This window comes from Myzus persicae, unplaced genomic scaffold (genome assembly GCF_001856785.1).
Source record: "Myzus persicae strain clone G006 unplaced genomic scaffold, MPER_G0061.0, whole genome shotgun sequence".
Taxonomy (NCBI): Eukaryota; Metazoa; Arthropoda; class Insecta; order Hemiptera; family Aphididae; genus Myzus; species Myzus persicae.
In genome coordinates, this window is record NW_019104027.1 from 31,374 (window position 1) to 44,153 (window position 12,780).

Consider the following 12,780-nt stretch of genomic DNA (forward strand, 5'->3'; position numbering starts at 1 on the left):
AAATGTATTCTTTTTTCTTTATGATTGTTATAGTTATTACTTATTAGTTATTACATAAATAATAGATCTACATCTACCTCCGATTTTATCAGAAAATTTTAACCTTCTCCTTCAAAATTCAGATTAATTTTAGGTGGGCACATTTATACCGATAGGGGCAAATATATTTTAGGGCAAGGGATGCTGTAGCATCCCAGCATCCCAGCCAGTCCGCGCCTGAATATATAGGTATTTTTTTCTTTTTTTTTGGCATAAATTGTAATTAGTTTTGATATGTTTAAAAAAAATGCAACAGATTTTTAACCAAGTTTAGTTACTTTCTTTCTATTTAACTTGTAAAAGTTACAGGTTCAAAATTAAATTTACTTTAAATTTTCAACTTAAGTGTTTAAAAAAGTTAGTTAACTCGCCCAACTATGTACTATGTGTAAAAATAAATTATTTGATAGGTGTTACCATAATATTTTGTTTGTTTATACATTGATAACCTTTTTTAGAAATCATGGAAAATTCCGAATTTTGATTAAATTCTATGTCTGATGTTTCCCATCTAATATAATTAGAAGACAAAAATTAGTTATTAAAATCTTAAATCTTATGACTATGCAGTGGACACTTACTGAGAATAATCATAAGATTGACTCATTGGTCTTATTGAAGTACTTCCTCTTAAACTACTAGGAGGATAATCATTTGATTCTAACTCGCTGTCTGTACTTCCCTGTACATATAAAACTAGTAGTATTTAATATTTTAATTTACATTTTAATAAAAGTAACAAACTTGGTCTAAATAGATGATTCGTTTTACTTTGCGTGAAGATATTTTTTTAGTAACATTTATTTTACGGCCATCACTATCTTCAGTGATAAAACTATCCATAAATACAGTCTCAGGTTCAATACATTTCTCTATAACTGTTACGTTTTTTGTTGTTTTTAATTCAGTATTATCACTTTCAATTATAACTTGGTTCCTAAAATAAATTAGTTTCAAATTTAAATAAATAATTATACACAATTTAAGTTTCTACTAATGTATCGTTAATTATTATGTATATACTCAAAATTTTCATTTTCTATGACATCGTCGTCAACTTCACAGTAAGATTCAAGTTCTGGATTCTAATTTAAAATTTAAAAAAATTATAAAAAATATATTAGAACTAAAAATTTCAACACATACCTACTGGCTGCTAGCTTATCAGTTATCATACTCAGTAACAGGTAGGTACTTACTTTTAAACTAATTTGTTTATTCTTAGGTTGACTAGTTGATGGTGTAGCATATTCTGTATTAATATTTGTATCATCTAATAAAGACATATCCATAATATCTTTATCAGATTCTAAGGAATCATCTCCGTTACTTTCATTATTTTTCTGTTTCACTTCTGTGTTAAATAAATTTGAATATAGGCCATTCTTTGACATCAAGAAATTGTGTGTTCCAGATTCTACTATACTTCCATTCTACAAAATTAAGTTTATAATTATATCTGTATCATAAAATGATATAAATATATGTAATTAAATGTAATACTTGTAAAACAAAAATAACATCAACATTTTTTATTGTGGACAGTCTATGAGCAATAATAATTGTGCTTCTATCCTGTTGAGCTTTATCTAAGGTTTCTTGTACAATGCCTTTACTTAGTGCATCTAGTGCTGAAGTAGCTTCATCCAATATTAATATTTTTGGATCTTTGACCAGAGCTCTTGCGATGGCAATTCTCCGTTTCTGACAACCAGAAAGTTGAGAACCTTTGTTTCCAACTAATGTATCATAACCCTGCACAAGTTTTGTTTATAATATGTCCAGATCGGTCAGAAAGTAAGATTATTAGGTTAATATGTACACTATTTTAACCTTAGGTAATTTTATGATGAAACTATGGGCATTTGCTGTCATTGCAGCAGCTATAATATCTTGTCGAGTACAATCTGTTTGACCGTATCTGATGTTATCAGCAATAGAAACACCAAATAACACTGGTTCTTGCGATACAACTCCAATGTTTTGACGAAGCCAATGTACATTTAAATATTTTAAATCAAAATTGTCTAACAATACCTAAAGAAAATAAATATTTATCAGCAGGTATTACTTTAGTTTTATATACTTGAAAGAATACAATTTTTCTTACTTGGCCTTCTGTGGGATCATAGAAACGTAGTAACAAACTTCCAACTGTGCTTTTACCACCTCCACTAGAACCTACCAATGCTACAGTTTGCCCAGGTTCGATTGTTAAAGATAAGTTATTCAAAACCTTTAATTTAACAATTAACAATAAATTATTTTATTATTAATGTAGAATAATATCTACGACAGTAAACTATGTATTAGTAAAGTGCTTTATACTGTACTAGTAATTCATGTGACTTACTGGTATAGAACGTCTTGTTGGATATGCAAAGTTAACATTTTTGAATTCAATTTTTCCTTGAATTTTATTTATTTTCTTTCCTTGAGTTGAATAAGGATCAATATTTGGTCTACTATCAATTATATCAAATACATTTGATGCTGCTCCAATTGCTATGCTTACTGAATTTATAAATGGCAAAGCATTTCCCACAGAAAACGCCCCAGCCATTACGCTAAAGAATACCTGGTTTACATTATTTATCGTTATTTATACTATGGACATTTAAGCTAAGCAACTAGATATTGATTCATTTTTGAACTAGATACCGTGAAAATGCTACCAGGTGATGAAATTCCATCAACAATTAAATTAGATCCATACCAGAATGCTATTCCATATGCTGAATACATTATCACAAATATAGAACCCAATAATATTGAGAATACATAGTATTTTTTCATGGCTAATTTTCGACCTTTGTCTATAGCCATCTCATATCTATAACATTGGTTTGTATTGAAATTTTTAAAAGAATATTTCTTTAATATATATATTATATGTAATAAATATTACATTTAACCTACCTTTTAGATTCTCTAAGTTCTCCTCCAAATGCTGCTACTGTCCTAATATTTAATAAGACCTCTTTAGCTATACTTCCAGCTAAACCATATTTAATTTGCTCTCTAGCAGCTGTACTTGCTGAAATCTATGATAAAATAAAATAAATTTCCATAGCACTAGGTAGGTACTTTAAATCAAACACATTACTATAGCTAGAGCTCCAGAAACTACAACTAAAAATGGTGTGACACAAAGTATGATCGATGTTAATCTCCAATTGACACAAAGACCAATTACTATACCAGAGAAAAGAGTGCTTATGTACTGAGTAACCATGCTGAATTTACTGCCAATACCTTCACGAACTCTTTCCAAATCACTAAAGAAAAAAATTCATTTTTATATTTTTTATATATTAGCTATGTATTAGTTGTAATTTTATACTCTGATAATTTTGTTGTCAAGTCTTCACCATCACTTAAGTCGTACCAACTCATTTCTTGTCTAAGGATTTGACAATAGAATACTTTCCGCAATCGGTGAATTTGTCTTTCACAAGCAATCTCCCAACAGAAAGACTAAAAAAGAAATTATTTTTTAGTAATGGGTAATAGGTTATACTACAGTGGTCGCCGCTTATTGGACTCACGGTTAATTGACTCATTCGCATATTAGACTCAAAACGGTTGGTCCCGATTCGCACGGTTAGGTTAGGTTAGGTTTTTGAGTCATTCGCCTTATTGACTCATTCGGTTAATTGACTCAAATTGTCGGGTCCCAAAGTGAGTCCAATAAGCGGCGACTACTGAATATCTATCTGCCTAGTAATGATTAAAAATATATAATTACTTAAGTATTTATAAGTTATAACCAAATAGGTTACATATAAATTACATATATTTATACTATAATACCTATAATTTTTCAAAAATATCTTACTTGTATAAATGCAGAAATTAATACTGCGCATCCAATGTATAAGTAATACAATGAAAACTTAGTCATATAGTTATAAAATTCTTCCGGACTTAAAGCTTCATCATTAAATTGATTTGGAATATCTGTTGTTTTGCTGAGATTAAAAAGTATGTTAAAATAATAATAATAAAATTGATAAATACCTAAGTTATTACTTATTATACCTTTAAACCACTCACCTCAAATCCATTTCTGTAATAGTTTTAACAGTACTCATTCTTTCCATTTCAGACATAAAAAATGCACCAAATGTAGAACTCTCATCATTTAAGGATGAATTAGTTGATACATCATTTGAGAGAAGAATATTTGTATAATTATTTGTTGAATTAAATGGATTAGCGTGTATGAGATCTAAGGCATTTCCAACCACTGGTATATTGACCAGTGAGTTATTTTCAGTGGAAGTAACCTGTAGGTAAAAACAGACGATGCAGGTAACTCACCTATATGGTAAAAGGTTAAGCAAAATGTACCTACACGGCTTCAAGGTAATATACACCTACAGGCTACAGGTATATCGTATATAAGATATGCTAGAAGCATACCTAGATGCTTCACAGACTTATTCAATTTTAAAGAAAAATTTTAGTTACCTATTTAATAATTATAATTTATTTATAAATATAAATCTGTCTATCCGATAAAGCATTATCGGGGTTCTGGTAAGTATTGAACACTTTTTTTGAAAAAAACAGTATTCCATTCACTTTTCATTTACAATTCTATATAATTATATATGTATTAATCATATGATGAGCTTTGTTATAATATTTGAACGAGTCACAAATAATTAATAAATAATAGTTTATAAGCAATGTAGATTGTAGTTAGATAGAATATCAAAATTGAGGTGAACATAATAGGTACGTGTTGACTTATTGTTGTTACTTGATAAATCAAATCGAAGAATAAAAAGTTTGCCCAGCTAGAGAACTGACCAGAGCGGTTGTCAATTCTACAGATATTTTTTTATTAGGGTAAAAAAAATTAATTTAAACTAGTTTTTTTGACCTTAAATAAAAATGAACATTATGTAGGTAATAAGTATATTTTTATTATTATTTACATACATATTTATTTTGTAAATAGGTATATCTATATTTGTATAGGTATACTATATATAGATACTATTTACTTTGTTAAGTTTTTATATTTACAAAATTAAATTATTTTTAACAAGACATGCCTACAAAAAACTATGTAGGGTACTGTATATAAAGCATAAGTCATAAAACAACACAAATGGCTCTATTTTTCTATCTGTGTACATTATACACAGGTATCTAATATAAAATAGTAGGAACCTAAACACCGTTATTTTATCAACAAATGTTTTTTTTTACACATTACTTACTGATGCTTGCTTGATAAATACATTGGTCATTTGGCCAAATACCAATGCCAAGACAGGAAAGCTCGATCCATGAATAGCCGAGCATATAACACCAATAGACATAAGAACCACATCACCTTTGCTAGCATATCGAAACTAAAAAATAAACTTGAGTTGGTTAAGTGGAACTTTGTTACTTTACCGGGCACCCGTTTTTTTGCAATTTTTTTTTAAACTTATATGTAATTGGTTTTAGGTATTGAAGACGATGATGAAGTCAGAATTTGGCAGTCGGACCTATAGTTTCGAAGTTATAGCCTAAATAAAATTTTTGATTCTGTGATTTTTAAATACTATAAGCATTTGCACAACGCTCTACTACTTCGCTTACTTCGCTTTTAATTGTATTTGCGCTGTACTAAGCTATAATAACCATTTTTACAATTATTTTCGGGTAGACAACAAGTCCAATTGTCAAACCGGAGGTTCCAAGGACCTCTCGTAATCTTACCAGTTACAGTGTGAAAAGTACCTATATTAACTAGTGACCTATCGGCTCCGGTCGCCAAACTCGAGATCCTACGACCTACAGTCCTCTCGGTTGGGCGGTCAGCCTCCAAACCCCTCGGGGATGGAAAAAGACAACTTGGGTGGGGGTAGGCCCCTTCGGTGTCTGGAGGAGGGAAGAGTTGGGTGAGTGCAGACCTAACCTATGTAAGCTATGTAATCAGGTAACTTAAAGAGTGATTTAATACCTAGGTATATAGTTAGACCCCTATACCTAAGGACCGCTCACTATGCCCATCAACTTCAGCCTCCAGTCGCAAAACTTAGCTCCAACAGTTTTTCGACTGGACTTCAACGTCAAAATTGAAAATTTAATATGTCACAGCCTCACAGGTCTAAATAAAAAATTATTTTTTAACCATTACCAAAAGTTTAAATCATGAAAAATGTATTGTGTTTCGAGTGAAGCCTTACTTAAAGACAAAACTATAATAATAGAACCATTATTTTGTGCTTCTACCATTTCCGTGAGCGAAACGCAAATAAAATGAGGCAAGACAGACGAGTAAGGAGTAGGTATACCGTGTGACGTGGGTGGTGGACCGCGTGGTATAGACGAACAGCCCACATCAGTCATATTTAACTATAAGTCGTTCGGTTGATGAATTATATTATGATGAGTTATGAAAACAGTGGCGCATTGGGGCTGAACTCACATATCATGTGAATTGTGAAGCGATTCCTTTACTTCTCAAATCTAGACGATTGTGAAGTGTGAAGTTGTTGTGGGTGGGCGGGTTATTGGATACAAATTTAAGAGTTCGGCGTCACTGTATGTCTATATGATTAATGAATTTAAAATGTAATATGTTCGAAACCCATATACCTACTGCACTACTGCAGTAATTATTGATCGATTCTTCAGGTAATAGTACATTGCGAATATTATAATTAGGTAATTGAGCCATAGTGCGCCAAGCGCCAATACCACAGTCTACATCAAACTTCTAACAGCCTTAACTTCGAAACAAGTCCGACCGCCAAGTTCTGACTTGACCATAATTTTCAGTATAACACTAACAACATAAAATAAAACGAAAAAAAGTGGTGTCTGGTAAAGTAACGAAATGTCAAACTCGATATCCAACAATCAATAGGTATTCAATACATGGATAATATTAGGTAGGTACCTATAAACTATATGCACAATGTCGTATATTATATTATGTATATAATAGCATGGCGGCGTATAAAAATAACTTGGCGCTTGTATTTATAATTTCAAGGTTAGGTCAAGTAATATTACAATATAAACAGATTCCACTGAAACCAGTTTTAAATGTTCTTATACTAATATACGTGAGTGCCGAGTGGTGGGCGGCTGATGAGCGCACATGACGTGAACAACTATCACAGTTTGCACTGTTTGCAGTCGTCTGCACTCTGCTGTCTGCTGCGCTGAGAGTCTGAGACCTGAGTGGCCGTTAGTGTGTGTGGCTGTGTAGCTGATGAGAACCGACTGTGTGGTGTGTACAACTTGTGTACGTATTAAGTACATATAGCTATTACATCATTACGTAGTTCAAAGCCTTAACCTCGTCTAACCCATTATGACATTATATACATAGTATATAACTAATTTTAAATATAAAACCAATGAATGAAAAATAAAGTAAAATGTTGGTTGATTAAAAATAATTTATGAATATAAATAGAGACGTGTTAAAAAAAAATAAAAACGTTATGAAATAATTATAAAGCACTTCGAATTTTGAAAAAGATGTTATAATTAATTTTTTTTAACTTTTAAATTGTTATTAAAATTGACTTGTACAGTTGTACTTACCAGGCCACCGAATGAGGGTTTTTTCTTTAATTGCTTTCCTACAGTTCTAAAACAACATTTAAAAATTTTAAAAATACATAGTCACATATTTACATGTCAAAATCAAATTTTAAAAACTGCTCAATAAAGTACAAAGATATCCAATAAACGATTAATATATTGATCTCAAAGTGATAACTACCAGAAAAAAAATATTTGAAAAATCATAATTTACATATAGTAGGTACTAGGTACATATTATGAATTTATGATGTTAATACAAGGACCTACGCAAATAACAATTTTCATATGAAAAAATGTACAGAAATATCTACTTTCAGACATTTTGGTATACATATATATATATTAATATATTAGATACCATATATACCTATATATATATATATAATATATATACTCGACAATAAATTATGTAACATTTTATACCACCTTAAATTATGAATCGCCAAATTAATTAATTTAAAAAAATCTCACAATGGTTAATGAAATCTCAATAAACGAATTTACCGAATTTAGAAAAACCTTTTTGTTGTATAAATGTCAAATCTTAAATACTAGTTTCAGAATTGTTTTCTCTACTTATTGTACCTTCTACTTTACTGTACATAGTACATTTACTATGAATACAATAATATCTACTGTATATTTATGTACTTATAAGTTATGACTTATAAGTTATAATGTAATTTAGAACTCCTGGGCACCCATACGAGTTCTCTCAGTGGGGCCTAGGATCTAAAAAAATTTAATTAATTATTATTTCTCAGTAGTTTTTTCAATGAAAGGAAAAATGTCCTACAGACATAACCGTAACAAATCTAAATAAATGTCAGTAAACCGCAATTTACACAAAATGTGCGATCTTCTCAGAACGATTTTTCTAATATAAAATATGAAAATGAATTTACCATAATCTTCAAATTCGTAAAAAATAAACATAAACGTAAAATTAACAATATATTATCCGCTTCTTAACTATCCTTTAAGTTGAGCAATAAAGGAGACAAATGCCAAATTCCAGAATGAATCCTACGTATTCATCTTTGCATCTTAACAGTCTAAATTAATTTTTAATTTGTATAATATTATATTTAAAGGTTTGTAGTTTTGTACGATAAGAAATAACAAGTAAAATTACATAAAATAAATTATTATCAGTAAAATATGCTTGCTCTACCGATAGAAAACATAGATAGGTATTATAGGTACCAAAATATAAGATATTTGTATACACAATTACACAAACGTCACATACTATAATTTATAGGTACACACTACACTACTACAGGAACATCTTGGATAGTACTGTTGACCTTATACTTTATAGGTTATCACTTTATCAGCTTTATTTCAAAGATTAAACTATAATGGATATTGAAATTATTACCATAGATTACAAAATATAACAATTATTACGACTGACACTCTGTATAATTCAGTAGTTGTCTTATTTATCTGAAATGAACATGATTTTTAAACGAGATTTTTATTATTAAAATATAAATTATAGCCTATAACAGTATTAATAGGCACATGCCACATTATGATTTATGACTTATGACTTTTATGACTGGTAGGTACGTAGGTACATTTAATATTGGTAGAATTAGTATTGGACCAATGACCTGATTTTGGCCTTATTGGGGTCTTATAATATATAACTTATTAATCAATGATTGTCGTCATAATTTATTGAAAACTTCAGAATAAAAGTATAAAATGTATCTACCATTTGAATGTTATTTCACTCAGTAGTTGCACAAAAATGTTATCTTGTGAAATAAAAACAGTTTTTAGTGCGTAGGTATTATTATATTTATGTATATGATGTAGGTATATACATATACATTATTACAGTAAAATTTATTATTATATTGTTAACTAGGTATTAAAGTATGTACAGTACAATGTGTTAACTTGCACAGTTTTATATCACATATGAATATTTTTAAAATAAAAAATATGTTGTAAAATATAAGACTGGAAACTATATTTAATAAAAATAAAAAATAAAATAATTGGAGTGCATATATATATGTATATAGGTATATACATTATATTACGCCATATTACGGCATATTACCGTACACTCGGTACAGAATATAAGAAATTATTATAATAATAAAACTGGTTATAAACAAAATCAATGGTAGGCACCTAGTACCTACTACCTACTTAAGAGGACTCTACACGCGATTCTGAATAATCCATATAACTCTGTATAATGTTTAATGTTACAGTGAATTAACAACTTATTATCAAATTTAATTGTAAATTGATTGTACATTTTAATACATTCATTGCTCATATCTCGCTGTAAAATTAAAATATAAAAAAACTATATGATTAATTAGATAATATTGTATTTACTAAATTTAATTATAGGTCAATCGTTAATTCTCTCTAATATTAAACATAACAGAGTTAAATAGATTATTCAGAATGACGAATGTATAACTTGCTACGTTATGCGTCTAGGGGACCGGGACAGCTTCTTAATAAGCGTCCACAGAATATATAATACGAACAGTTAACAAATCTCGGGAGATGGCTCCACAAGCCACCTTACAGATGCTTTTGCTTATTGTTGGTCATACTTATACATACTCACTTTTCATACATAATAATTGTTATTATGAGAAAGCTGACAATATAGATACTACTATTAACTTACCCATATTTTGTATTCCCATCTAGTTTATTGGCTGAAACTTTTAATAATCCAACTGTTTCTTCATTATTTTTACTGAACATGGCAAGTCAACTGAACAAAACTAAGATTTAAAGCAAATAACAAATACACACTTCTTTACACAATATTGTTTTTAATAAACATTTAATCGATAAGTGTAGGCTAGTTGCCCAATCAATGCCAAGTTAAATAAAAGTAATTTACCCGGCTTATTACTAATTACAAGTACCCATAATAAACTGAAATAACTGTGAAAGTGTGAAAGCGTGAACTGTAATGATGCGAACAGCAAATCGTGTATTCGTGTAGTTCTCAGATTATAAACTGACTGTCTGAGAGTTAGTCGGAGCACATGCTGTAGGTGTACCTATAGTTGTTGTATATATGTACGTTCAGCTTATTATAGCGTGATTGGTTACATTTACTTCAACAGTCCCACTACCTACTGCTTACTAAATCCTAATCTTCCTCATACTGGAAATTATACAGTATTGAGCATTATAATTAATTTATTCAAGAATTCTCTTAAAAATACTATAAAATATATTAACTTTTATTATCTCATTATGTTACATACCATAAACATCCTAATAAAATTTACAAATTAGATAATAATATTATTTACTATATACCTATCATATGATTCAAATCGACAGAATGTTAATGATGATGAATGATGATTAAATCACAGATTATATTAAACAAATAAAACAATATAAAACAATTTAATATAATCTGTGATTAAATGTTGAATAATTATAAATTATATGCCGACTACAGGGGCAGCTCCTGCAGAGCAGGCTTCGGGTCCAAATTCGAACAAAAAATATCTGTTTATTCTTTTCTTATTTTGGTTACAGTATGAACAATTTATGATAAATCATGTTTTAAATATTCAATCTTTACCTTTATAAAAATATACTATTTTAAAGATTTTTAAATACAAAATAATGATGAATTTCGTTAAAATTAGAACTTTAAAACATAGGTGCAATTTGAGCTAAATTTATGTCGACTAAAGTTGACATTCATTCCCAATCATTAGACCAACTTTTTAAAGCCCCTGCAAAATATATAAAAATTTTTACTAGAGCGACCTTATCGACTAACAAAAATGAAGGTACCTACTTCTAATGGTTCAATTTAAAAATATAAACATTTTTGATTTGGTAAAAAGTTTAGCTCGCATTAGTCAAAGCATATATCATCTATACATTATACATACATCTTTAATAATTTATTCTTTTTTTGAATTCGATAAAATTGAAAAGTGTTCCGTTCAATGCAAATTATAAAGTAGTATATTGTTTATGAGTTCAAACATTACATTACATTCCTTAATCGGATCATTGGAAGTAGCCAAGTAGGAACTTACAATTTGGTCAGGCTTATATAGCTATTTAAAGTCCATACATTTATTTTGAATGTAATGACTATTACATGAAATGTGCATGAGGTTGTGTGATATGTATGATGCGGTTGATTATGGGGGGAAGTATACACATAATAATGATCATTTATTGGTACTATTATAATATTGATGTGGATTGGGAATATTTCCAAAAGAAAGAAATATTCAATTGGAGATTTATCGGAAATATTTCCACAGCAAATTTTTCCTTTTTAAATTGGAATTTTATTTTCATTGTATTGGTCTACGTTGTTAGAGGTTCACTGGATTAATTTATATGACTGATAGGAAGGAACTAACATCATAACATTGAAAATGTGTTACTCTTTTAATATGTTTTTTCTAAAGAAAACTAATATTTTAACAGATATATTTTCTTCAATACCTAGAAACGTTTGTGTGGAAGATATTATAGTAATAAAGAAGATATTGACTAAAAAGACATAGGTAATTTTTCAATTTTTATTCAGAAAAGTATTACATACTAAAACAGTTAAACAACTTATGAGAAACGTTGTACTAAATTGTCAAACATTTTGACCTACTGAACCATTTTTTATCGATATTTACAATAGCAAAAAAAAAAAACTAAAACAATTGAAAATGATTATATAAATAGTTCATAAAGATTCAATCATGTATCATATAAAATGATAATTTAGACAATCTTAGCTCAGTATTGTTTTTTGAATGCAATGATTTAGCATTGAATTCAAATTTAACACATTATCAACTACACTGACTGTCTCGATATCTATTTTACTGCACTACCTACAAGACTAAGAAGGTATTAAGTGTTCAGCTGAGTGGACCTATTAGACACATTTTCAGATATCTCCTCTCTATAATCGCCGACCACATATATTATATAGCATAAACCCCGTAAGCTGACCCCGTCATCGTTAGATATTTTTCTCGCTAAAGCGAACATTTTAATGCCTCTCTTCTTTACTGGTATTTATTTAATTTTGCCGCGTACTGTTTCTTTAAAATTGTATGCCACCCTAAAGGAACGCCTCAAACGCATGACTTGCTTGGGCGTGCCCGTAAGGTACAAATTCCAGTAAAAATG

The 12,780-nt window shown here is 29.3% G+C and overlaps 1 protein-coding gene across 4 annotated transcripts in view; it reads right to left on the minus strand.

The window, feature by feature from the left end:
- Nucleotides 1-10,642, minus strand: part of LOC111037757 (multidrug resistance protein 1-like) — a 16,061-nt gene extending 5,419 nt beyond the window's left edge. The window contains exons 1-19 of one of the 4 annotated variants that reach the window (XM_022320505.1): nucleotides 10,502-10,642; nucleotides 10,280-10,379; nucleotides 7,606-7,651; nucleotides 5,274-5,408; nucleotides 4,096-4,328; nucleotides 3,878-4,010; nucleotides 3,383-3,516; nucleotides 3,146-3,317; nucleotides 2,959-3,083; nucleotides 2,701-2,872; nucleotides 2,393-2,617; nucleotides 2,150-2,275; nucleotides 1,873-2,076; nucleotides 1,543-1,794; nucleotides 1,239-1,472; nucleotides 1,063-1,124; nucleotides 784-976; nucleotides 621-721; nucleotides 457-550 (exon numbers count right to left, since the gene is read on the minus strand). In XM_022320505.1, coding sequence (XP_022176197.1) covers nucleotides 457-550; nucleotides 621-721; nucleotides 784-976; nucleotides 1,063-1,124; nucleotides 1,239-1,472; nucleotides 1,543-1,794; nucleotides 1,873-2,076; nucleotides 2,150-2,275; nucleotides 2,393-2,617; nucleotides 2,701-2,872; nucleotides 2,959-3,083; nucleotides 3,146-3,317; nucleotides 3,383-3,516; nucleotides 3,878-4,010; nucleotides 4,096-4,328; nucleotides 5,274-5,408; nucleotides 7,606-7,651; nucleotides 10,280-10,359 — 2,721 coding nt within the window. In that variant the 5' untranslated portion in view covers nucleotides 10,360-10,379; nucleotides 10,502-10,642. Of the gene's footprint in view, nucleotides 1-456; nucleotides 551-620; nucleotides 722-783; nucleotides 977-1,062; nucleotides 1,125-1,238; nucleotides 1,473-1,542; nucleotides 1,795-1,872; nucleotides 2,077-2,149; nucleotides 2,276-2,392; nucleotides 2,618-2,700; nucleotides 2,873-2,958; nucleotides 3,084-3,145; nucleotides 3,318-3,382; nucleotides 3,517-3,587; nucleotides 3,754-3,877; nucleotides 4,011-4,095; nucleotides 4,329-5,273; nucleotides 5,409-7,605; nucleotides 7,652-10,279 lie in introns of those variants that run through there. The other 3 variants (XM_022320506.1, XM_022320508.1, XM_022320509.1) reach the window with 3 other exon arrangements.
- Nucleotides 10,643-12,780: the final 2,138 nt, after the last annotated feature.